Genomic DNA, 25,687 nt, shown 5'->3' with positions numbered 1-25,687 from the left:
TGTCATATCTGGGTTGTAAGTGCATCCTCTTTTTACTGAAAAAACAAATGGAAACGATTAGCTTAAAAACTTAATAATGAATATTCTCTCAGCAGATATTTCATTATACAAGCAATGAAGTCACTAGATATTTCTATATAGCTATTTTGGAGTACTGTACTGACCTTTCTGCCTCTGGCAGCAGACAGAGACTGCAGAAATTCCTTGTTTCGTTCCCCAGACTGTTGATCAATGCAGATTATTTGACATCTGCTACACGGACCTACAACCTGTTAAATAAGGTCTACAGTTGTATATAAAAGCAGTACAACACAGAAAAGTAAAAGCTTTTGACCATCATAATATCTTAAAAACCTTTATTTAGCATACTTTTCCTGTGTTCTTGTATGCTTGAATTATGTAAGAGGTCATGCTCATTCACCTATTGTAGGTGTGTTTTCAAAAGGTCCACTTGTGAAGGTTTCACTAAATTTTTAATTTACTTTTTCTTTTCTTCTTTTGGGGAAAACTTTCCCAGAGACAGAATCTGAGAAATCAAAGCCATTTACATATTTTTATTTCCTGATTGCTTCACTTCATTTAAGGGCTGGCAGGGCTACTTGCCCCAAAGGGAACTGAATACAAAATAAAATTAGTGCCTCAGGATTTAACCCAAGGAGGATTTTCTTGGAATTTAACTAACGGGGTTTGGTTTACATTGTTTCAGTGCAGCTGAAACACACATTATCTCCCATTCTTTCTTATAGGCACAGCACTTGCAGATAATCAGAATCTAGGATGTGAGTTTTCACAAGTTGACATAATCAGAAGGAATAATGAGAATCTCTATTGTTACTTCATAAAGAGCATGGTTCTTAAAACTAATTCTTGTTTGAACTAGGGCGTGTTTTTAGGAAAAAACCCTCTGTAATGTATTTCTTCTTACCTTTTAAAGTACAACAATTAAGAACAAAGACATATTTCAGTTTCCCTCAATATTTCAACCACAACTCTAGCAAAGTTGAATGTTACAAAAACTAACTTAAATTACAGAACTTAACAGTATCTCAATATACATATTCTACTTTCATAAAACGTGTCATAAATTTCAAACAGGGCAAATAAAGAAACTTGACACTGCAAACATTTTTATGTGCTGGGTTGAAGTGCTATTTCTGTTCTTTGAGGTACATGTAGAACTGCTTGTACAACTCTTTAGTGTAATCATCAAAACCATATATTTAGCTTAATTTTTTCAGATGATTTTCCACAGCTTTAATATTTTATTAAAAGAACAAGAAAACAAGACAGTGAAGGAAATACATTTTTCCTGCTTTGCTTTGTTCAACAGCTTTTTCTACCATTTTCCTGTCATCAAGTACCATTAAATAATTTCCATTGTTAGTGCACCAGTATCTGAATAGGGACCTAGTAGAGACTGGAAAAGACAATGAAAGTTGCAGAAGCCGTTCTATTTTCAGCTTCCATTCCTAAAGTATTTCAATGCCATTATCCTGTAATTTTACTGTATCTTCCCCAACAAGATCCTGCGCTGAGAACCCTAAAGCAACTCCACTCTCCAACAAGCTATATACACCAAGGATTTTGTCTTTATCTCCTTCCTAAATAAATGTTTCCTCAATTTTCTTTAACTCATATTTTGGCTTACTCATCAATGTATGCATAAGAAGAGAGTAAACGTCACAATTTCCACCCTGACTGAAAAAATGGCCTCTCAATTTCTTACAGTATGCTGATCAGAAAGACATAGGACTGATGCCTATTACAGCTTCAAGATCTGACCTTTGCACTTTTATTATTCACACCATCAGCATCAACCATGAAAGAAAAAATAAGTCATTTTCATATCCTAGGCAGTGCATTTTCAAATACATATTTAGTATCTAAGGACCAGACAAATCCAATAGAACTTGTAATACATGTATGCATCATTCCCTTATGTTTCATATGTAGCTTCTTAATGGATCCTTTGTTGAAGTTTTTCTTAAAAAAATGTATTTGCCAACAAAGTCTAACTCTTCAGCACTTTCCTCACAGTACAAAGCACATTATGTTGTTAGATATGACCTGAAGCATAATATATGAAAAAGCCCAACCAGGCTAGTCTTGGAACAGTCTTGAATAGAGACTAAGACAAAATTCATACAGCAGTGGGCAGTAGAGAGCGATTGTTCACTTACACACAGTCATTTGGCAGTTGCCTGATGTACAGCAATCCAAGGTTGTATTTGGACTATTATGCTTAACAGCAATCAGTATTCTCTCCTGACATGCTGGCTAAATCTTTCCTGCAAATTGCCTCAAAACACTGATCATTTTTCCACTCTGTTGGATAGAGGTGGGAAATGTTCTGAATTACAAAATAAATAAAAAATGGCACGGAGAAATATGTCAAAACCTCTCAATTATATTGAAGCATGTTTGCCACAGGTCACAGCATGTTTGTTCTTTATACACGCTTCATAAATTTCATCTGCACAAACTGCACTGGTCAAGTTCCAGCCAAAGCCTTGTGAAAATTGCTTTGTCTGCAGGGGTCAAAATACTTTGTGATAGACTGGGACTAGGACAAGAGATACGGGGTCACACCTGGAATCGCAGAGCACCTATTGAAATCTCAGCCCACTCTTCCTCTTCAAAGGACTCTGGTGCACTGATGACAATGTTAGCACGGAAACGTCGGATTAATTCCTCTAATTCCAGTGGCTCTTCCAATCTGTTTCACAGAGTAGGCAGAATTAAAAAAAAAAAAAAAAGGTTTACTAACTAGTTCTGCACCAGGTATTTGTGCTCTAAGAATCTAGTGGTTAATATGATTCAGCAAATGTTTCTCCAGAATAACCTGGACCAAGTTTTATTACAAAGGCTATGAAAAATGGCACTATAATCTGTAAGCTTTCAGCTATAGTTTGCAATCTCTTGACTACAGATCTTCTAGGTGGCTTCTTCAGAGGTGTTACTTGGAACTGTGAAGTAGGTATGAAAGGATGTAGGCAGGCAATTGTGAAAAATGGACATGAAAAATTTCTTATTAGCTGTCGTATGTAAGCCTTTTCATTTGGTAACAATGGTAAATGAAAAGATCTTTTGAGTTAGCAATCATTTGACTCGTTAAATGCTTCTAAAAAGAAGGCAAATAGAAACTTACTCTGCATGAGGACAACAGATGCTGAAGGTGAAAAAGGCCAGTAAAGGCATTTTATGAGAGAATGTATTCCTCATATTATTATAATTTGCCTTTGGGATGCAGAAGATTGCACCAAAGGATAGGTGTTTGGAAAAAAATTAATCTCTGTGTGATGGTATCTCCACCTCTTTACAAGCATTTGAACTGCCAGAGTGTAGATTTGTGTCCGTGCAGAGAACATATATGAGGCAGACAGAGCAGCAGACTGCATACAAATATCAGAAATCTGGCTGTACCTTTGAAATGTCATTCTTTAGTCTTCTTCTAAAAGAGAACCTGACCACTACCAGAAAAAAAAGACAGCCCTAACATTTTCAAGGGAGTTCTCTCAGCACCATTGTAAGTGGGGAAGAGCATTTCTTTTTGCACTAGCTATTATGAACAAGAACATCTTAAAATACTTTATCAACTGTGGTTTGACAGCTTTGGAATATGACACCCTACAGTCAAGGCAGAAACCTCGGTAAGTAGTGAAAAGAGAGCTACTGTCCTGAACAAAATATTTTTAAAAATTAAAGGCATACAGTTAAAAATGTACTTTCATTAAAATGCAACATCAAAGCACAGGAAAAACTGTTCACATCAAGCAGTATTGGCAGAAGAGGCATGTTAGGTGAAAAGAAGAGCTTGACTTTATTTAAAATTGTCTGGATGATCTTCTTTAGCAGACAAATGTGCATGAGGATAAACTGCCTGTGCAGGCTTTCAGTCAAACCACGCAAGCCCTGATCCACCAAGCATCTGCTGTTCACAAGGGTTTCAGCAGCCTGAGGGGTAGAAGGAAAGCGTGATGGGAAGCTGCAGGGCTACAGGTTTTCTCTGGAGATCCCACCAGCAATCCCATGACTGAGACACAATTCATAATGATTGCAGGAGACAGGAGTCAACAGAGAGTGTAACCTATGCTGCAGCTCAGGCAGACAGGGAGGAAAATAGCAGTTAGGTGTGAACCAGTTCAGTTAGGCTGTTGTGCTTCCTAGCTGTGCTGTGGGCTCCTGTAGCTTGGATGCCCTTCTAGTTCTGAATGCATTTTGTGAAAAATCAGTGCTTGCCACCCCAGCCAGTACCTGTGGAAGCATCAGAAGACCCATTAACCCCAGAGCTGGGCCTGCAGCATCCTGTGCCAGCTGTTGAAAGCTTTCCCATTTGTACTGTTTTATCCCTTGCTGCTGATCCTGCAAGACTGCAATGCCCTTACTCCTTGTCTCTGCCTTCAACCTGCTCAAGCTCACCTCCAAAATACCTTACCTGTCCTGTGCCTATCCCCAGCTGTCAGGACTGCTTCTAATTACCAAGAAGCATGTATCTGGGTAAATATCCATCACTTGCCACCCCCTCCCCCAAGACGTGCATCAGCTGGATGGAGTGACAGGCACTTTCATCCTGCAAATCTCAACCAGGATCTGTTGTGAAAATCAGTGTACTTTGTCAAATCAAACCTGGTTACTTTGGACTTTCACAGTAGTGGGCCCTGCAATCCAGAACACATTACATATGTTTAACAGGAAAACTTGAAAATTAGTATTTGCATCTTTAGGGGCCTATTTCTAGGAAGAAAATCTGAGCATAAGGCCAGGCCATGGAGATTTTCATGGAGGTGACCTGAAAAGGCTACACCAGAGAGGCAGATGTCTTCATATACATACAGCTCTGCAACAGTACATTACTTTTTTTTTTTTAATTAAATTGCTGTTTCTGTTTTAGATCACCTCTAAAGAGCCAAGTGCAAACTGGAAGATTACTTTTTATTTACAGAAGAAAAAAAGAAAGATAAATTATTGAAACTCAACTGATGATGAAAATTGTTTTATAAATCTTAGCAGGTTTCCATTAAACAAAAATACCTCACATGCTAAGAAGCTGATTAAAAAAGAAAAAAAATAGCTGATTAAAAAAGAAAAATATTTAATAAAGATGCTTATGTGGAGATCCCTGAAAATACATTGCACAGCTCTGTCTTTGGAAAGTTAGTTCACCACAATTTAGTAACAGTGTGAACTTATGATCATAGTATCATAGAATGGTTTGGATTGCAAGAAACCTTAAATACCATCTAGTTCCAACTCCCCTGTATGGGCAGGGACACCTCCCACTACACCAGGTTGCTGAAGGCCCCATCCAACCTGGCCTTGAACACTTCCAGGGAGGGGGCATCCACAACTTCTCTGGGCAACTTGTTCCAGTGCCTCATCACCCTCATATGAAAGAATTTCTTCCTAATGGCTAATCTGAACCTACCCTCTTCCAGTTTGAAACCATTATGATGCTTTTTATCTATGCTAAACGTATTCCCCTAGCACCCTGAGAAAGCACTGCGTGGCAAAATAGGGAAAAGCTTTCTAACTTTGGCTGCAGAGTGGGAAGCAAGATGCTTTTCAGGCATCATGGCAGCTCCACTCCCATCTGGAGCTTCCTTTGAAGAAAAGTTTACAAGCCTAGTTGTACTGGAAGATATTAGGTGCAAAATCAGTGGATCATCAGATACTGCATGTTTTACCAAATTCTCTGACCTCCTTAATCCTCACTTGCTGCTCCCTCTGGTCACTTACTCCTCTTCTTTGCACTCAGATCCCATGTCTGGAAGGGACAGAGTCGCACCATGAGTCTCACCCATGAAAAAAGCCTGGTCTGAGTCAGAGACGCCTGCAAAAGCTGTTCTTCCTAGGAGATGTAACCAAGCCAGGCAAGCCTCAAAAAAAGGCATTAACTATCACTGAGAAAGAGTAGGCAAAACAGTTGAGAGATGGATTGATTCAAGCCTTTTCCAGGAATTTTTCACAGAGGAGCACTGCCATGATGCGTTAAAATTGCCCAACTGTCTCCTCCTAAAGAAAGAAAACCCTCAGGCAATGCAAGCTTCAGTGGTCTGTAGTGCTGTTTCATTCTGTCACTGGCTTTGAATCCTGAAGCTATACACATATCACACTTACAGGTAGGTAGGTAGGTATGTACGTATGTATGTATGTGTGTGTGTATGTATGTATGTATTCCTCCAGTACTCAAGACAGGAATTTCAATGCATGGGGCATGTTTGGTGAGTGACTAAGAGGAGGGAAGATGATTCCAAGTAGAGGCAGGGAAGTTTGGTGAGCCAGGAAAAGGGGGCTCATAGACAGATGCCAGGGCTGTGGGATTCACAGCTACGATGGAGGCCTTGAAGGCAGATTTTTGGTGGATTTGAGCCTGTCCCATTTATATTCAAGAATCAGCAACTTTCTATTGTTGGCATATGAAAATTTGGTTGGTAATGGGTTCCTTGTCCTTGAACTGTGGCTCAGTGTTCCATTTGCTGCTTGTATCTTCCACTTTTGTACATGTAGAGCTACATTAATTTGAGAAATTAAATTAATCCAGCCCTGCATATAGTTTTATAATATTTCTGTTGTAAATGTTCTCTGCAAATCTTAATCCTTCCTATAGGAAATTAATAGTTCAGCAAGTAGCAAGGTTCTGTATTTTCACCTGCCAGATTATTTATGTCAAGAAAACCTAATTATCCTTGTTCTTCCCACAAACAGAAGTTGGCTGGTTCCCAGCAGACTCCTGCCACCAAATCATTTAACAGTAATTTTAAGTTTACCTAAAGACAACTGACAAGTACTATGCTCAAGCCTTTTATCAAAATTTTCATTAGTCATACAGAAATAAGCAATTATACAAGTTCAGTACTTATATATTTTAAACATCGAATAGTATATATTTCCAGATAAAAAGTTATATTGCATCTTATGTCAAGTGGAATCCAAGACCACTGAGAGACTTTTGGAGCAGAAAGATCTTACCTTGCAGAAATATGTTCTTTCAGCTGCAGAATGCTTGCAACATTTATCAGGAGATATTGTGCTTCATTCACAAGAGAGAGTGAGATGTTTGTCGCAGGTGCCAGACCTAAGAAAATTAAATCAGTATTCTAAAATGAGAATTAAAAATCAAGATGATTGTACTAGTAATTTCACTTAATTTTTTCTTTGACCTCTTACTCATTCTCACTAAAAAATTATTCATTCGGCTCCAAACACTAAGGAAAGATTCCAAGAACTCACTTAAACCTGTAAATAATAATGAAGCTATGCATTTAGAAACTGAGACAGAGCTGAGATTTTTCCAAATTTGTAGAATAATTTATAGTCCATCTATGGATTTGCTCTTTCCATTTGATCCTTTTTATAATGCAATTTCGTTGAAGAATAAAATACTTGTTTATAGATTTTTCATGATCATTTTTCCAAATGATCATTGAGTTTCCAGACAAAATCATGGTCATGATGATAAAAAAAACCCAGACAGGTATAACAAGTAGAAAGGCAACATAAACACAGTTTGGGTAGAAATGTACCCTTTGAAACTTACTAGATCAATACTGAATGACTCTTTCATCATTTATCAGGGTAATAATATAATCAGTATGAAGTTTGTGAGCCTAATGTTTACTAAAGAGAGAAATCACAACTATTTCAAAGAATGCCAACATACCTTTTGTATTTTTCTGATGTGACTTGTTTTTTACATCTGAACTTTGTCTTATCAAGCGACATGGACGACGAAGAAACAAAGAGAACCAGCCAGCAATTCTGTCTCCACAGTCGTATGTTTTTACCCTATTACAAGAAAAGAGGGACTTAGGAAAATTTGATTGCCAAAACATTAATTTGCAAAACTGAAGAAGATGTTTATTCTGCTGTTTCCAATACAAAATACAGATTCTGTAATCTTTGAGAAGTAACAAAACAGAGATGTGAAGTTCTACATTATTTTATCTCTCAATTTCCTCAACTTTACTCTGTTAAGTCTTGAAGTTAATATTAACTAGATCTGATTTAGCTTTATACAGAAAATTACTGTGGAATAAAGGAGTAATTAATCGTAACAAGACGATTATTATGATAATTGTAATAATTAAATTACGATCATTAAATAATCGTAACAAGTCAAGACAGTGGCTCTGAAGTACAGTAACTGTAGCCCATATTACAAGATTTCAATACAGTATAATGAAAATGTTATTCTCTGGTCTGTGCTTTTTACTAAAACAAGGAAGATTAATCTGAGTTGAATTTAAGATTGCCCCACTGTGACACATTGTATGTACTTTTTAATGATCCCATCAGGTACAATGATACTAATTCCATAATTTAATTAATTAATGTTGGTACAGACATTCCACATTAAAACATGGCTCCACTAGCAGACTGCAAGTATCTCTCTATCTAAAGATGATTTGCATTACTAGTAAATTGTCTAGTGAATTGTGCAAGGATGGCAAAGATTTGCCTTCTTTACCTGGATGTAATCTCTCCTAGAGTGTTGTGGTATCACCCCTTTCAGTTCAGGAAGGGCACAGATCAGACCACTGGGAAGTGGTCCTATTTGCCATTAGATTCCTCAGCCCTGAGTAATCTTAACTTCAGTCTTAAATTACTTAAGTAGGTTCCCTTCTACAGTTAATGGAAAGAGGTTAAGTAGTTCCCATCTATATGAGATGTCAGGATTGGATGACTTTCAGTCAGGGAGTGTTTAACTCTGTTGACTACAAAAGTAGATCTGACTGACATCTAACTTTTAGATGGCATAAACAGTTAAGAAGAATGTAAATTTTCATCCCAATCTAGTAAAGATTTTGTAGTAAGGAAAGTGAGGTAACAGTGGTCCTACATTCACCTTTTTGTCCTGCCCAGCCAATAAAGCTGATCTGCATGGAGACTATCTGCTAAGCGAAACAAGAAAACAGCTCCTGAAAGCAAAAGATGCTAAGCTCTGTGACTGAGAGAAGTGGCTTGGCTTTATGAAATGCTCTGTAGGTTCAGCTGACTTACACAGGTAGAAAGTCAGGACAACTGAAATCAGAGAGATTTTATAATCCTGCAGGGATTAGATACCTCCTCATCAGATGTTCTGAATTTTGATTTTGCTGCAGCTCTGCATCCCCTTCCCCACTCTGGGACTAAGCTGATACCAACCACAGCTGCATCTAGCCAGCAATGTCCTAACGCTCAAATGAAGCTCTGGTATTATGAGATGTAAGTACTGTGGCAAGAAACAAAGGCCAAAAGGTGAGACTCCACATGAGATTCTATAATCTGAGCTGAAAAATTCTTGTGTCCTTGCTGATGGCTGTGTTAGGGGGAAGGCTGCTGAAGTAAAGGCATGAAACTTCCATGGTAACCGCACAGGTGAAACAGATACCGCGAATATTTTTTTCCTACCAAACAAAGGTTGGGAAGGCTTCCTCTAGAAGCCTGCTGAGTCTTAACACTGTATAAATCAGGATCAAAGTTTTGCCCTCTTTTTATTTGCTTATCATTTTGAGTTACAGCAGCTGAGTTAGAGACACAGCATTCTTAGTATTTCATCAGATGTCACTGTGTGGTTTTGTCTTTTAAGACTCCTATGTTCCCAAATTGTTGAAAACAATTTTGTCAGAGCATTTTCTGAGCAAGTATGAACATCTCTTCAAGGTCTTTTTCAAAGTCCTTTTGTTGTAGCTCAATTCTATCAATTTTTTGCTTATGTTTATTTTTACTGAGCATTACTTTACATTTGTCAGCATTACATTTCATCTGGCACACACCAGGCAATTTATAAAGGAAGGCCTATTTCTCTCAGATTTTCCCTGCTGTTTGCCTTGAGTTCCACACTCATCTTCTTACTATGTCATTTAGCTTCAATGCCTTACAACTGGTCCCTCTAGCTAGGTAATTTATAGAACAAGAAATAAGGACAGCCAGAGTCTAAGTATTGATCCGAAGGGATATAATACATACTTTTATGTTCACCTTGTTTTTAACCGTGCCTTTGTCTTCTACCACTAATACCCCTCCTTTGATCTTTTTGATATTGTGGCCTGTCAAAGAGGAGGCTGTGTTAGAGCAGAGCACTAACCTTGAGTATTTTAGGGTCTTATACAACAGCAATAACCTTAACATTACTAGCTTCTACTTGCATCTGTCCACTGTTGGGTATTATACTAGAATGCCACATTCTTGATGATATGAGCAGCACATGCTGATAGATGGCCCCTGTTGAGATGAAGACTAACACTAATGAATTGCTTCACAAGGGAAACTTGGGCTTATTAAACTTTTATGGCTGCTGTGAAATTCAACTTCCTCATGTGACTGCTTGCAAATTCTACATCATGTGCATTTCTCAGCTATCTCAGTGTAAATTCAGAGTAACCCCCTAAGCCAACAGAACTGGATGAAATCAGAGAATGTGAGAATAGAATTAACAGGTGAAAAAAGCCTTCAGTAGGGGTTTATTTTGAATAAAAGCCTTTTAATAAAAACTTCTGGCCCCAATGCTTACCACACCCACTTTGCAGAAAAGACCCCAGACCTCAAATCACCTCCTGTCCTGCTGCAAGGCACTGTTTTGCTCCTGTTTTCATTTTTTTGGCCATGGAGGCTCCCTTGCTGAAACACAGGAACCTGGCATTAGAGCTATTGGATCTCTGAGCAGTTTGGGAGCCTCATCAGTTCTGTTCACTCATTCTGCTTACTTCCTGACTTTTTTATTTACAAATTACAGACCGCTCTGTGCAACTTGTCTGCCATATTTGCCACTCCATCCTTTTTTTCCTCCTCAGAACTCTCAAGCAGTTTCCCCTGAAAACTTCCTATTTCATACATTAAAAATGACATGGTTGGTGACATGAAAGACAAGTTAGAATAGATAGTATGGCAGCTAATTACGTGCACACAGAGAGAAAGATAGCCTAGGCTACTTTACAGCCTATAATAGATGCACTAACCATGGGGAGGCTAAGGATGAGTCAACACTAAGGGAAGTGGGACAGATGGTTAAAACAAATGCCTCTTGGGTGAATTCCAGTACCTGAGGTAAAAACACTTCTGAGAAAAAGATCCTCTTTATCATCCCAATAGCTAGTAGAAAAGAAGATAGTTTCCTTCATGGGTCCACGGGGAAAATGGCCAGGTCTTCTGCTGGTTTGTTTATGTGTTACCCTCAAAGAAGCAAATGTAGAGGATTACAAAGAAGATGTAAATCCGTAAGTGGCCCTTTTAGCTGGAGTTACCAACAGACTCCATGAAAAGAAACATAGTAGATAATGCAAATATACTTTAGGAAGGTACTTGATACACTGCCACTCAGAAAACTTAATGAGACTGGGAGTACTTAGAAAATATGATGGATAAACACTTAAGTTCACTGATATTTAAGTTCACTGAAAATTAATTTATGCATAATGTTATATTTCATGAAAGTGGTATGCCTCTTGATTAGAGTTAATGTTATTTCACATACTCACCTGCAATCTTTCCAAGATTGTTAAGGGGACATTGATCAACACGGGTGGTCAAAACAAAATTAAAAAGGGTTGTAAATATGGAAAATTGTTTATAACCTCAGCGGCTTCTAGCAATTTTGAATCTGCACAGCATGATATGGGCAAAGTTGCCCATTACTCTCAAATGAAGGAACTGAATTCTAGAGTCCTGCTGAGGGCCCGAGTTGGCAGTTGGAAGTAACTGGGCACACCTTTCCCTTTTCTCATTCTTGCAGCAAGTTTAATCACAGTCTCTTGTACCACACTTCCCTTCCACTTAAATATTTAATATTTTTAGTGTTTTCTACCAGACATGCATGCCAAATATTCTATCTAAAAATGTCTTCTCCTGGTCCACTAAGTCACTGACTGCTTTCCACCCCCTGCCTCTTTTTTTTAAGGACTTCTGTCCCTGTGTGTCCATCCAATTGTATTCTTAGGGTCACTGCAGTGATTTTCAGCTTCAGTTCCTCTCTGCTCTCACTCACCTGTGTGAACAGACTTTGCTCTCACAGATCACTGTCTCTTTTCCAGTGTTGTCTTCAAGTGATACAGATATTGGGTCCATGCCTGGACGGGCAGAGAGCAAACCATATTTTAAAAATCCCCCTATTTATGCAGAAACATAGGGTCACGACAAAGTTTTTATTTTTTCACCTGTTCACAATCACAGCGGCGTTCCAAATAACATGACAAAACCCCCTCTCTTTTTGCTAGAATTATATTCTCTGCCTGCAGGTGGCTCCAAATGATAATGCAAAGAGCAAAGGCTGCAGATGACCTTGGTACCCAAACCACATTAAGCAATGCACAATTTCGGCTTGAAGTAACTTAATTCTCTGTGTATCTTGGCCAATGGATTACTTCCTCACTCATGGTTTCTGTTGAAAGGATGAGTTTGTTGCTGTTGTGCACCCTCTAGCAAATCAGGAGATGAGGTTAATCACTGTCAGGTTGATTTTTTTCTTTGCAGTGGTGATCAGAAAGATGATAGATGGAGGGAAGTGTTGGAGAGAAAAAATAAGCACAGGCTGTTCAAGGAAAGAAATACAATGTATCATAAAAGTACAATAATTTAAAGACAACATTTATGGAAATCACTAACTTGATAATTATTCCCATCTATTCATCTCTAAGTTTAAACCAGATGAGGAATCCTTGGTAATGATGTATGTTAACAACTTCTTCTGTAGTTTTCTTCCTTTGAACAGAATGAGCCAAAGGGACGGAAAGGCTACTGTGGCTTGCTGAAACTAAAAGAAAAGCTGAGCTATTTTCCTTTCTGTTAATTGAAAGCAATAATCTGAAGCAATAAGCAAAGAGTTTTACTGTGTGCCTGCAATGAATTCAACTCTTTTCCATTATACTGCAATATAAACCAGCAAAGACTGATCTCCTGTACCCCAGCTTTATATCAACGTTTCAATTTCTCTCATTACTTCCTGTTTGTATTATTGTGTACAAATGAGAATCAAGCTCTAACAGCCCTGTAAATGGTAAAATAAAATTGTTTTATTATCTTCTCAAGCATAATTAAATGTAATTCATATTCACTATATCCCACTATCAGCTCTGTTCCACATAAGTTTTCAATACAGAAAGAGGTCTACTTCTTTTTTAGCTAATGAAGTTAGTATACTTCAGATGCAAAGACAGAGGAGGAAAAGCTAGGTTCTCTTAGAAAAATAAAAGATGTAAGTATTGGGCATTGAACTTGCTTGCAATAACCTGAAAAATAACCCAATGTTATAATCTTATAAACTAGAACTAATGCACTTGATCTTTGAAAAATTAATCATTTGAATCATTCCTTCTAGAAAAGAGGAGTTTGAAATGTTTAATCCTGTAGGCATCTTTAGCTGTTACATCTTTTAAAAATATATTCTAAGCAAGGCATACTCACAAAATTTCTTAAAATAGAGCTTCAGGGTTCTAAAAAAGCCCTGCTTTTATACACCAGCAAGTGCATCACATTTTAATTGAACAGTAAGCATTTTACATTAATGTTTAGGTCAGTTAAACATTGTTAATTACAATTTTATACTATCTCAAGGCAAAAAAATAAAACAGAATGTTGCCAGTTACTAAAATGTAAAAGCTGTCATTCTCCATGGTCATTTGCTTGATAATAAAATTCACAGATGTGCTCACAGTATTAATATATAAAAAAATCATTCTTGTCTTTATAGCTCCTATTTTCAGTCAATGAGAAAAATTAGAGGTCTGTTATTTCAATAGACTGAAATATAAACTATTCATGTGTATTCTTTCATCAGTGTATGCACTTAATTCCCATTATTTTTATTGGCAGTAACACATAACTATTTGAAGGCACAATAAGCTCCATAAAGTATAATTAGTTGCTTAGTTTTGCTAGCATCTTTCTACTCCAATATTTTAAAGGGCCTTCATAACACTCAAAACTTCTCCCTCTGTGCAGTAACAAGCTAATGCCCAACTTGTCAGAGTAATGTTGATTGTTAGCTAAAATGGAAAGAGAGAAATTAGTCTACAGAAATATATTCTCCGCTGAATTCTGTTTGGTTTACTTTCATGTCAGTCAGGAACAAGCCCAGTGCAATCTGTGCCACCATGTATTTGATGAAGCAGGACAAGAAGATTTCCCTTTATTCCCATTCAAATAATACAGCTTCTAGAAATAAAGGCACTTGCTCCTGCCCACCTTTAAGTTGCCAGGAGCCTAACCATTAACTGCTAGTTGAGATACAAGTTGTCTTTCTCCACTGAGGCTTATTTAAAGTTGTTACACTGATTTTCTCAAGGTGGGGTTAGTGACACTGTTCACATCAAGAAGAACAGGAGATGTCTGTCAACAACCACAAACCCTAAGGAAATAATTCTGCAAAATTCAGAAATGTAGTTTCTCAAAATTAAAATCTCACTCTTTCTGCGAAAGTAAAGCACAAGCCCTTCCTCAAGGACCTGGAGCTCCCACCTGCCATGCAAGCAACTAATGTTGCAGGCGTGGCAGAGAAGGATCCTAAGCCTTGGAGCAATTTTGGCCTCATGTAGAGCCCCAGTCTGATGTCCTTGCTACACACAGAGACAGCAGGACAGCACAGTCAGTCAGATAGTGGGTCTGCCCTTGCAAGGCTGGTTGTTAGATAGGCTACAGAGACAAGCTATGCATAGGGGTTAAAGAAAAAACATGAAGTGGTGTCTCAGCACACAGAGGATTCAGCAAAAGGTATTCAAGTAGTTACTGTCACACTAAATCATGTTGACAGTTTTATTTTGTTGGACAGACACCTCCAGACAGCAAAGCACACTCTAGATGGAGATGATTGCCACAGCCTGCTCTCACAATGAGAAAGGCACAGATGACAGCAGAGAGACTGGTAGAGAAAGCAGAGTGGAGAGGAGCAGGCTGTGGGCAGCTAGCTTGGCTGCGGTTGTCACCTGGTCATCTGGGAGCTGCTTGATTTTCACCTGCAGCAGAGCAAGAGATGCAGTAAAGGTAAAGCCCAAAGGTTTTGCCTTTTGTTTTTTCACCACTGTTGCCTCCTTCACCCACTGCTCACCACCAGAAGTGTCCTCATCACTGTGAAGGCCAGAGCAAATGCATGAGGAGTGGAGGGATTGCTGGAGGAAACAAAACTCCTCTTGGAAAGTTGCCTGCTACTGCTGCAGAGGGAAGGCAGCTGGGGTGGGAGACATTCGGCAGGAGAAAGAAACTCACAAAGCAACAAAGCTGGAAGACACCTGGAGGTAGTTGTAGTCAGCAGGCTAGGTGCTACAAATCTGAAATACCACTAGCCACAAACATAGGGCAGTGAAAGCTCTGAGCTGGGCAATAGCCAGCCTGACATATCAGAGGGCTGCTGCTCCTCACCACACGGATTGCTGCTCCAGCTGGCACAGCATTCAGTTTCAGGTTCTACATTGGCAAGAAACTACTCACAGACTGGAGTGATGATAAAAGCAACAGTGATTAACATGGGATTTGCAAGGCAAGAGTCAACTTATTAAATTTTTCTGCCATGAAATAATTTAGGTGGGAGAGGTATCAATGATCCATGGATGCGAAGGGATAAAAGAAAAAAACAACCAACCAACCAAATAATGGATTTAGTCTGCAGGTAAGAGGAAAGAAAACATAATAAATATTGGAACAACTTCCTGCAGATTTATCTGCTCAGCCTTACCCTGTCAGTTCATATGTGTTCCCATCATTGTGCTATCTTATAAGCACTAACCTCAGGAATAGTCTCCCCAGGCAAATAAGGGCCATTATCTCACTGTCAAGCATTAGAAAAATGCCACAGGCTGCAAGTACGCTATAAGAGTGAAAAATAGCAGTACTATTACAAGAAGAGGGCCCAGATTACCTTGCAGGCTACAATTATTGGTATCGAGAGTCATTATACAAAGAATAAAATTCCCCAACCCTTACGTACTAGCTGTGCCAAACTAAACTATAAATAAATGCCAAACATATTTCTGTTAAAGCACATTGGAGAGCTGATCAATCACTTTGGGGCAGAAAAGTGATGCATAGACTTGGTCAACCACTTCTGGATGGAAATGCTGCTCACTTTCAGAGGAAGGAAGGTGAATGACAGCAAAGACTCCAAAAATGACAGAAAGTAAAATGTAGGATTTAAAGGTGGATTTCACCCTGGCACTAGTTAAGGCAAGAGATTGTAAATCTCAGTGAAAAATGGGTTTCTTGACTGTCATTTTTGTCTGAGAAAACTTCTTCCTGACTCTCTGAAGTATGTCAGTGCAGATATTATTGGAAGGCAAACATACTAATGGATATGCACTTGTTTGAAAAATGGTGTACTAGCAAGGAAAATAATTAAGAACATACTTAAGAGCAGAATGATGCAAACAAGTGGCCCAACAGAGTTGAACCTTTGAAAATGTAAAGAATAAATGGAGAAGATTTGGGCATGACTTCACATTTTATCTGCAAGCTAGAGGTACTGGCAGAAAGAAAGATATGTGGAAATGAACTGAATTTCTAGAAATAATTCATTCTGAAACACTTGTAATTTAAAAGTGGTGAAAGAAGGTTGTCTATGAAAAATTTGAAGTGCAAGGTGCTACACATAGAATTTACATGAATTAACACCACCTTTTCAAAGAAAGATTACAAAGTGAAGAGTGGAAAATAGAGTTTGTGCCAATGAGCAAGTCTGGAATCTCTCAGATGAGACTAGATTGTGTTTGGAATCCAAAAAATACATGCAAAAATCACACAAGACTAAATGAAGTACTGAAATGTACATTTGACAAGCCTATTGTAGACAAAATAAATGAACTGGTCAGACATAAATTTATGAAGAGCACTCGGACAGCTGGAGAGGACAACAACTATAATGTACATACAGAAAAGAGACTGTAGTTACAGACCCACTCATATGGATTTCTAATAAAAGGTGAAAAAAACTGAGCATAGGTTCCTCTGTTTTGCTCTAGCCACTGAAAATGTTGGCAAATATATTATTAATGCTTAAGACATACAGGCTGAGTAAATGTTAGACCCCAGGGAAATCACAGAATCACAGAATTTTTTGAGTTGGGACCTTAAAGATCATTGAGTTCCAACTCCCCTGCGTGGGCAGGGACACCTTCCACTAGAACAGGCTGCTCAGAGCCCCATCCAACCTGCCCTTGAACACCTCCAGGGATGGAGCCCTGATAGCATCTGTGGGCAGCTTGTTCCAGTGTCTCACCATCCTTATGCTGAAGAATTTACGCCTGATCTCTAACCTCAATCTCTCTTCTTTCAGCTTAAAACCATTAACCTCCATCTTCTCACTGCAAGCTCCTCTAAAAAGACCCTCCCCAGATATAATGAATGATGAACACCATTCAGACACATGCAAACTTGGCATTAATAATGACTTTTGTGGAATGCAAACTTGTTCAGTGCGGACATCACTGAACTGCAAAAAAAAGCATTTGCAAAGGGCTTTCTGTAACACTTTCCATGTTGTTTTTTTTCTTTGTTTTCTTTCCCCTCAGCAGAGAATATAAAGGGTTTTGATGAATTCAGCGAGTCATGAAATATTTGCCTGCTAATGCAAGTATTTAATTGAGCGAAGTAATGTCTGGTCCTTACTTTAATTCATACTAATTTCCACTGAAGAATTTACCTGGAAGAAGGTAGAAGCTGGAAGAAGGACAGCTATAAAATTGAAAGATCTTTGGCCAGGGTCTTTTATGTTAAGACTGCTAATTCTTCTCCTTTGCAGCAATAACAGTCCCGTCAGGCTGACGGACTTCAGGATGTGAAGAGATAGGCTAGTCAGTAAATTTCCACATCTGTCAATTCATTACTCCTTCCTGGAGGGTACACTTAATGATTGCACATAGGCAGTCACTGTCAGTCCCATCAACAAGCTAGGAAACTACTCAGGGCTGTATATTATAGCCAAGGCTTTCTTTGTCCACAGCTGGTAGCAGAATTTGTCCCTGAAGTCAGTAAGTACATGCAGCATTCAGTAGTTTGGTAGGTGTGTGCAGGTGTCTCTGTCTCGAAGTTTGACATGAATTACGAAGAGGAGAAAAGGATATTGGTTACTAACCTTCTGCCTGTATGACCATAACCTTTTTGTTCAGGTCAATTGAAGGATTTACAAGACACAACTTTGGTTCCTGTTTCTGAGTAATACACACTCCATTCTGGTTTACAACCATCCAGTTACGGTCAAACAGCAAACCCTGGTTTCCCACTGGCCATTCTGTAACCTGGAAAGCGTCAGGAAGAGATACAAAAGTTTAGAAAATGTTAGCTACATTAGTAGATTCGTGTTGATAAGAAAAGAGAGGGAAAATAAACTGTTAATGAAGTATTCTGAAATAAAGAAAACCTGTGCAAGTCAATGTCAGCCTTAAATAAGAGAAATTTTAATTGCAAACCAAAAATAAAGATATCACTGCATAAAGCTGACAAAACGAGTTATGATAATTTGCTACATATTATCATTCACTTTGATTTAAGAGAGCTATGAGAATGAACAACCTCTGAAACATTCCGAAAACAGCTTTCAGTTTTACACTAACCCATTTTCTGAACCTTTTCCCCCAACCATTTTAATTCAAAAAGAATGGACATTTAATAAGAGTTGTACTAACTAAGGCAAAACGAAACAAACAAAAAGCAAGACAAATGTGAAAATCGAAATTCTGAAAAACCTTCCACATTTTCCATAAAACTGGAACAAATTAAACAATTAATTCATTTGAGAAAACCTCCACCACTGAGGTTTCTGGGTTAGCTAGGAGCATAATAGTTTCTTCGGATCCCCTCACAATAAAACACATTGTCTTCTTTGCTAGCTGTTCTTCCATCAGTTCCATAACACTCTTTACATTCAATAGCCTATACAAGCATATTGTCCTTGCTTTCATGTACATTTTTCTGGTGAAAAGAACATCTGTTACTGATGCTACACAGATGGTAATCTTGAAATCCAAAAAGAGAACAATTTTAGTAATGCCTTTGGGTGATATTAATAACTGCTTTCTCCTTCAGAATCTTAAAATATTAATACCACTCCTCTAACATAGTGCTGGGCATTTAAACATATTGCTTCAACTCATGCATGCTTTCTAGTCACAGTTGAGTACAGAGAAAAGTTAACTACAGCTGAACTTTGTTGAATTCTTACAAAGAAGCTTAGTGCAGCTCACATGACTGACCTGGCAAAAGACTTGGGCAAAAGTATAGAGTAAAAGATATGTCAGGCACAGCCTGATGGCTCTGAGTAAAAGCATGGCTAGAAGCACTGCTTAGATTAATTAAAAATTACATTTTTGTTTAGCATGGGCTCTATCCAAAACCCCACGGAACCACAATATCCCTTTCTTAGAAACTTTTCCTGGTTTTATAGGAGCCTGCAGAAACGGCTTGACCAACTAGATGGACTGACTAGAGAAAGCTTAGGGCAGGCACTCTGAAACTGAAGAGTTAAAGCATTAAAACTGAACTCTAAATTTAAATTTGGCCACAGTGCTATCAACTGTATGGAGTACAGAAAATACATGGCAAATTATCAAAGATAAGAAATGTATTTTGTCAACCTACTTGGTTTATAATATTCTTTTGGCGATTTAAAAAGTGAGTGTGGATGAAAAATTCAGTCAAAAATGGAAGCTTTAGGTCTGACAGTGTCATCTGAAATCACGTTGTTCAAGTGCGTCAAACTGTCAGCAAATATATGATGTGAACGTTTTGCTCTGTCTTTTTAGGAGAGGAATCGTAGCCCAAAGTCTGCAATATCAGCTGAAATAACTGACTTTTGTCCTTGCTGGAAATTATTCTTTGGAGAGGCCAGCATTTTTTTGTTAACCTGTATAATTAAATTACAAAATGAATCTGAACAGCTGGTGATCATCTGAAAGCTGCAAAAATTCCCTGCTAACAAATCTCCCTTTCAAAACAGAAGATCACTAATTGGTAATACCTCCTGCCATGGATCCAACAGATCTTTGCAGTAATTGCAAATTATAATGAGCAGAATAAACTAAAAGAGCAGAAAAATTGAAAAAGTGAATAAAGCCATGGATTCCCAGCTCCCTACTGTCACATTCAGTTGTTTTGGTTCCATTTCAGGACAACAATCTTTGTCTGGAAATAGCTTAAGTGTTTGCTTACCCTTCACCAAAGGTAAGAGGTTTTATAAGCAAACCAAAATGTCTTCTCTTTAATCACAGCTTTAGCTAATTCTTACATGATAATAGGTATCGTGGGGAAAGCTCAGCTGACAGGTTGCAGATATTTGGATATAATGAACACCTTCCATTCAAAATGCCCTTGGTAGGTCCAAAGTAAGGGTAAGTAACTCCCTGCTCCACTCTGAGATGCAGCACATGACTACAGATCCTGGGCCATTTTTCCCCTTCCTCTGGTATTTGACATTGGAACAAGAATCATACATACATATGCCCAGCAGGAAGTCTCTCTAATGAATGTCCCCTGTACAGTGTCAAGTGCCCTACTTCCTCTCCATTTTTCAACTCACTGTATTGCATATGGTGCTAGGACATCAAAAAACAAAGTTGCAACAGCAAAATAACTGTGTATCTGCCTTGGACAGAGTCGCAGATGATCAAGAAACAGTCAGAGCTGGTTTGTTACTAATACTGACACTGGAGATGAGCATGGTAGAACACACACGTTTCTATTCTTAGTACTTAGGAATGTGACCTGTGCAGACTGTCTCCTGCCATTCATTATACTAAAGAGGCTGAAGGGATTGTTACATGACTGGAAGCAACTGAATTAGAGAAGGTCAAGCAAATCCTGCGTGCTTTGCTTTCATCTGAGATACGAGAAGAGTGGTTCCATTTGGCTCCCGTGGATTACATCTGAGATGTCTGCCCAGGGCTGGCAGAAATGACACAGGCAGCAAAGATGATCCCCATCCCAGTGGACCAGGGGCAGGAAGTCAGTTAGGGCACCCAGATATCACTAAATACCTATACTAAATACCTATATGAAGGCAAGGACACAGTGCAACAAAGCACTCAATGAAGCTTACTGTGATGCAAAATAGAACAGGTTAGAGTACATTGCAGTGGGCAATACTGTGTTACATAGTTTCTAATTTGATTCCCTGAAGTTCTCTTGTCATCTCTAACTACTGAGACACATTAGAAGAGCAAGGACAGAAGGAAAGCAGGGACACCATGATTTTACTGAGAGATGCTACTAGCATACACCTTTATTCCCAGCATTGCAAATGGGCTAATCATCTAACATAAGGTCTTCTCTACCTGTCATAAACAAGGACCATTGCATTGTACAGTCAGTACATATTATTATCCTATCTGGTTTAGTGCATTTTTCTTTTTGAATTGTAAAAATACTCATTGCAAAAAACAGGTTTGGAGATTTTATTTTCATTTTCTTTAAAACATTTTGAGCTGTATTCCTCCATAGTTCACAGTAATGTCAACATGAAGGGTAACACAATTTTCAAACACATTAAAGGAATCGCTAAATAGGTTTTAAATTCTGTAAGCTTAAAAATGTTGGTGGCCTTGCATAGAATTTATCCACTGATCACTAGGAATTTGCATTGTATTTTAAATTAAAAGCTAATTTGTCTTCTGTGTTGAGATGTGATTTTTATTCTCTGCAAACTACTACATGAATAATACAGTTATTAATGTTTAAAGTCCTGACCTTTTTCACTGGGCACACTGCATTATGTAATTATGCAAAATTCATTGACATGAGAGATGTTAATGTTTAAAAATGCATGTTTAAAACACATTTTTATGTTGGAAAAGGAGAAAAAACGTAATCTGGGATAAAGTTTACTCCTCTTCTCTGCTTCTTCTCATTTAATAAAATAATAGTGGGGAAAAGAAAGTGCATTTAAGAAGCCGAGTTAGAATATTCTGCCCTCTGCTTCCTGCGCCATGTGTACAAACCCCACGGAACAACTTTGAACAGAAACTGTCCCATGGCCAGGAACATATTATGAAGCAGACATGGTGTAGGAACTAACTGACCTGCAGTGAGTGGATGAACTTCATGCCAAGCTTCACCCTCCCAGCTGCCAAAGCACTCTGCACTCTCATTTTCTCTGGAGTTAAAGCACCTCCCATATTAAAACACTTTGAAGACAGCAGAGAAATCAGAGCTTAGGAGAGAAGGAGATGATGTGACTCTAAAGAGGAGATCAAACAGCTGTGAGTTTGTACTCATCTCATCAAGTTTCTTCTCCCTCCACTAAGTCATCTACTCTGCAACCAGTAAGTTGTGTATTAGCATAAAGTCAGCAGGCAGACTTTACTGGTGGAAGGACTGTGTGCTGGTCTCACAGCTGGAATTTTCCACTGCGCATGTTCTTTTAGACAAATGCAAGCAATCACGTATTTAAAATAAAGCCCATTTACTACACATGGTACACATTTGTACCTCCTCAATGGGCAGACAATGAGATTGACAGATCTTTCACAGGCTGGTTATCAATGTACGACAGGTGTAGAAGGGTCAGACATTTGGGAACAAAAACTTGAAGAATGTCTGGCGGACAGGAAGGAGATCAGGAAAACAAACACATTTTCTTCAGGGTTTTACTTTGATATTGAAAATAATGAGAATCAATCCATCAATCTTGGTTTCATCTCCTGGCCTGCTTTCCTTATACATTGAAAGCACATTTTCATTTTATCTATTAGGTCAGCTTCTACTGTTCTTTCATGTGAACTCATGTATTGTCCATGAACCAAGTGGAAATGCACAAAAAATTATTTTTGAGAAGAGGAGAAGAAGAATTAAACACTACTGATGGTGAACTTTCAGTCCCTTCCAATACCATGTACTAAAGGCATTTAGTTGTATACTACTCTCTGGCAATACAGGCTCTGACAGTGCTTAGCCTCCTGGGTTCTAATGTGGCTGATACTTTGTTATAAAAAATATCCAACCAGAATACACTAGACTTCAAAAATTATTCTAAGCATGCAAAACCAAACCTTTTAATATAGTTGCAATTTTAATATCTGTATTTTTAAACTATTCAAATCAGCTAGTGGTGGCTGTGTAATCCAAGTTGCCCTGGATTCCTCCTGTAGCTCATGGAGAGACAGAAATATCCATAAACAGTAATTTTTCCTACTGCAGATGACTATTTTATGATAAGGTGAATTAGCAGGTATCTGTCTCTCACTGCTTACAGAACACTAACTTTGGAGGAGTAAGTTGAGGTAAAATGAACCCTGCTTTCATGCTGGGCCCTTTAACATATGCCTAGGCACAAGAATGATGCACGAGGAGCTGGGATTTTCCACCTCCGTGTAAGATTGCAGTTCTGCCTGTCAGGGAGCAACACGTTTGTATGAACTGATCACCTAGAGTCGTTCCACCTCACAGGCCTTGAAGGGAAGAAACCTGGCTCAGCTTGTGGGGAACATAAGCTGTCTTTCATGCTGAGGTAGATCTTACCTGCTCCGGGGCACAATCACTTCAAAGCCTTCCTATCACTGAATGTTGTGGTATGTATCTCAAAACACAAAGCCTGCAAGTTAAAAATGGAATTCAACCCCCAAGGGGCCTGAATGCTGCTACAACGTATTTCTTCCATAGTGGGCTTCTATAATACAGCTGTAATAACTGCAACACTTAAACAAAGGTTAAAACATTTTCACATGAAATGCAGGATGACTTTCATTTCCTACACAGTTTGATCTAGTGGGAGATTAATAAGGCATGGCAATTGTTTGTACTGGTCTCATTTAATGCCCAACATTGTGCCTCTGAATTCAAGACATCAGAAGCCAAACCAAATTTAAAAATGCAGATGCCTTCTTGATCATTTAACAGTCTTTGCTTTAATTCCGCAGCCTCTTTCTGCATTAATAAGAAAAATAAATCATGATCAAATCAGTTCAGAAACCATAAATTAAATGCAGGTGATTTGCCACTGAATTTTACCCCAATTTTCACTCTGATGTGAGACAGTGACCTACCCCAGCAAGTTTTCATAGGGAAAATTATATTGATATTGACATTCATTAAATCACTTCCCAGTGTGGCACTAAGCAGAATGACATTCTAGGTCATGTGTGGACTAAACACCTATTTCATCATGCATTATTTAAAAAAAAAAAAAAGGAAAAAAGTCACAGCTAAGGTGATGATATTATTAACTTGGTAAAAAAGCAATTAAAATCTTCAATGAGTGAACTTTCAAACAGTGCAGCAACACTTAAATGTCATATTTCTGTTGCAAATGTATTTTTAATGATAACATTTCTTTGTAATGTAAATTAGCCTCCTCTCAATTATAACATGTTAATCAAGTTATTTCTCAATTGCTGCTTACCCATCAATGCCTACAAGTCCATTGCATCTCATCCTGTAAAAGCATACTAATTACTTGATTATATTTTAGCCAAGTTTTGCAAATCCAACTATTTTCTTCAAGACTGCATATTAAGAGCAGATTAGTCTGTCAGGGGAGGGGAAAGCAGAAGACATATTTGCATCCTGCAACTTCAGTCTAATTGCCTTCAAAGTACCTTAGCATGATACCTTAGCAAAATAGCTTGATCCTAGAAACTGGAGAAAAGGGAAAAATGGGCACCCACGTCCTGTTTCCTAATAATTCATGAACATGCTATTCCTGGTTGACATGTCCAAGAGGAGTAATGAAAAACACAAGACTGAGATGACCATTTAAGAACGATTCAAAGGGTATACCTCAAATGCAGAGCAGGATTTGATTGGGTAGAGGTAAATGTTGGTGATAGTGATGGGCTTTCCCCCTTTTCTGTATGGTGGCACTGCAGTCTCAGAAACAGCTGCCCTTATGCTTTCTGCCTCAGCCTCCGGTGGCTGCCAGTTGACAGTTGTCTTTGTCACAGACAAATTATTCCTGAGTTCTCTGTCCGAGATCTGTGGTACTGCAGACAATTTATCTGCATTGTTAAAGGAAGGGTGGTCATCTGGGACAGTCTCTGTCATCAGCTTTGTAACAGACGACTGGAAGGGAATCTCACTGTCTGACTTGGAGAGTCTGGTGGCTATGATGAATTTCAAAAAAGTCTGTGCATCTTCAAAAGAAGACAGGTAGCCAAAGGATATTCTCACAGAACCAGTGGGACGTCCATCAACGAGGTCTATATCATCTCCACAGACATGGCCAGCCTAGTTTGAAATAGGAAGAAAACCAAATAGAACTTTGCTTTATTTGCCTCTGATTTTACATAGTTGCGAACATGTCTTTTACTTCTAACCTGAAAAACTGTTTTCAAAAATACTAAGTTAACTCAAGAATACAAAGAGAAAATTGAGAAAAACAACCCCAGCTATCTTATTACTTACTCAAGCTGGGAACAAGATCATTTTGAGATGCTTGACTATTCTACCCTAAGACTAGAGAGACTTCTCAAAAACATGTCAAGAACTAGAAAAAGTTTGTATGTCCTAGAACAGCCTGTTAGCTAGGGCAGTCTCCAGGTATATTCCAGTGTCACCTGCATAGTACCATTGCAATTTAAACTGGGATATTACACTTAGATAAGTGAACAAATTGACTGCTGATTTTTCTGGGACAGTTTTCTTGATGTTTGCTGTCAGAACAGCTCGACTTTATATTACCAGTGGCTTATTCATGGCTTGTGTTAATTAGTTCAATGGACAGCTATACAGCTGAGATCTGGTCTGGGATATTAGCAGAGACTTGAATTGAGAGCTCCAACATCCAAAGTGACTTGCCTTATCA

General features: G+C 38.4%; 1 protein-coding gene across 1 annotated transcript in view; it reads right to left on the bottom strand.

The window, feature by feature from the left end:
- Positions 1 to 25,687, bottom strand: part of MOCOS (molybdenum cofactor sulfurase) — a 193,375-nt gene that overhangs the window by 6,982 nt on the left and 160,706 nt on the right. The window contains exons 9-15 of the mRNA XM_009996536.1: positions 24,664 to 25,110; positions 18,032 to 18,194; positions 11,963 to 12,044; positions 7,661 to 7,785; positions 6,970 to 7,075; positions 2,590 to 2,716; positions 165 to 269 (exon numbers count right to left, since the gene is read on the bottom strand). Coding sequence (XP_009994838.1) covers positions 165 to 269; positions 2,590 to 2,716; positions 6,970 to 7,075; positions 7,661 to 7,785; positions 11,963 to 12,044; positions 18,032 to 18,194; positions 24,664 to 25,110 — 1,155 coding nt within the window. The remainder of the gene's footprint in view (positions 1 to 164; positions 270 to 2,589; positions 2,717 to 6,969; positions 7,076 to 7,660; positions 7,786 to 11,962; positions 12,045 to 18,031; positions 18,195 to 24,663; positions 25,111 to 25,687) is intronic.

The sequence above is a fragment of the Chaetura pelagica genome, unplaced genomic scaffold (genome assembly GCF_000747805.2).
Source record: "Chaetura pelagica isolate M959 unplaced genomic scaffold, ChaPel_1.0 scaffold82, whole genome shotgun sequence".
Lineage (NCBI taxonomy): Eukaryota > Metazoa > Chordata > Aves > Apodiformes > Apodidae > Chaetura > Chaetura pelagica.
The sequence above is the reverse complement of the archived record's forward strand: the minus strand, read 5'-3'. Positions and strand labels throughout refer to the sequence as shown.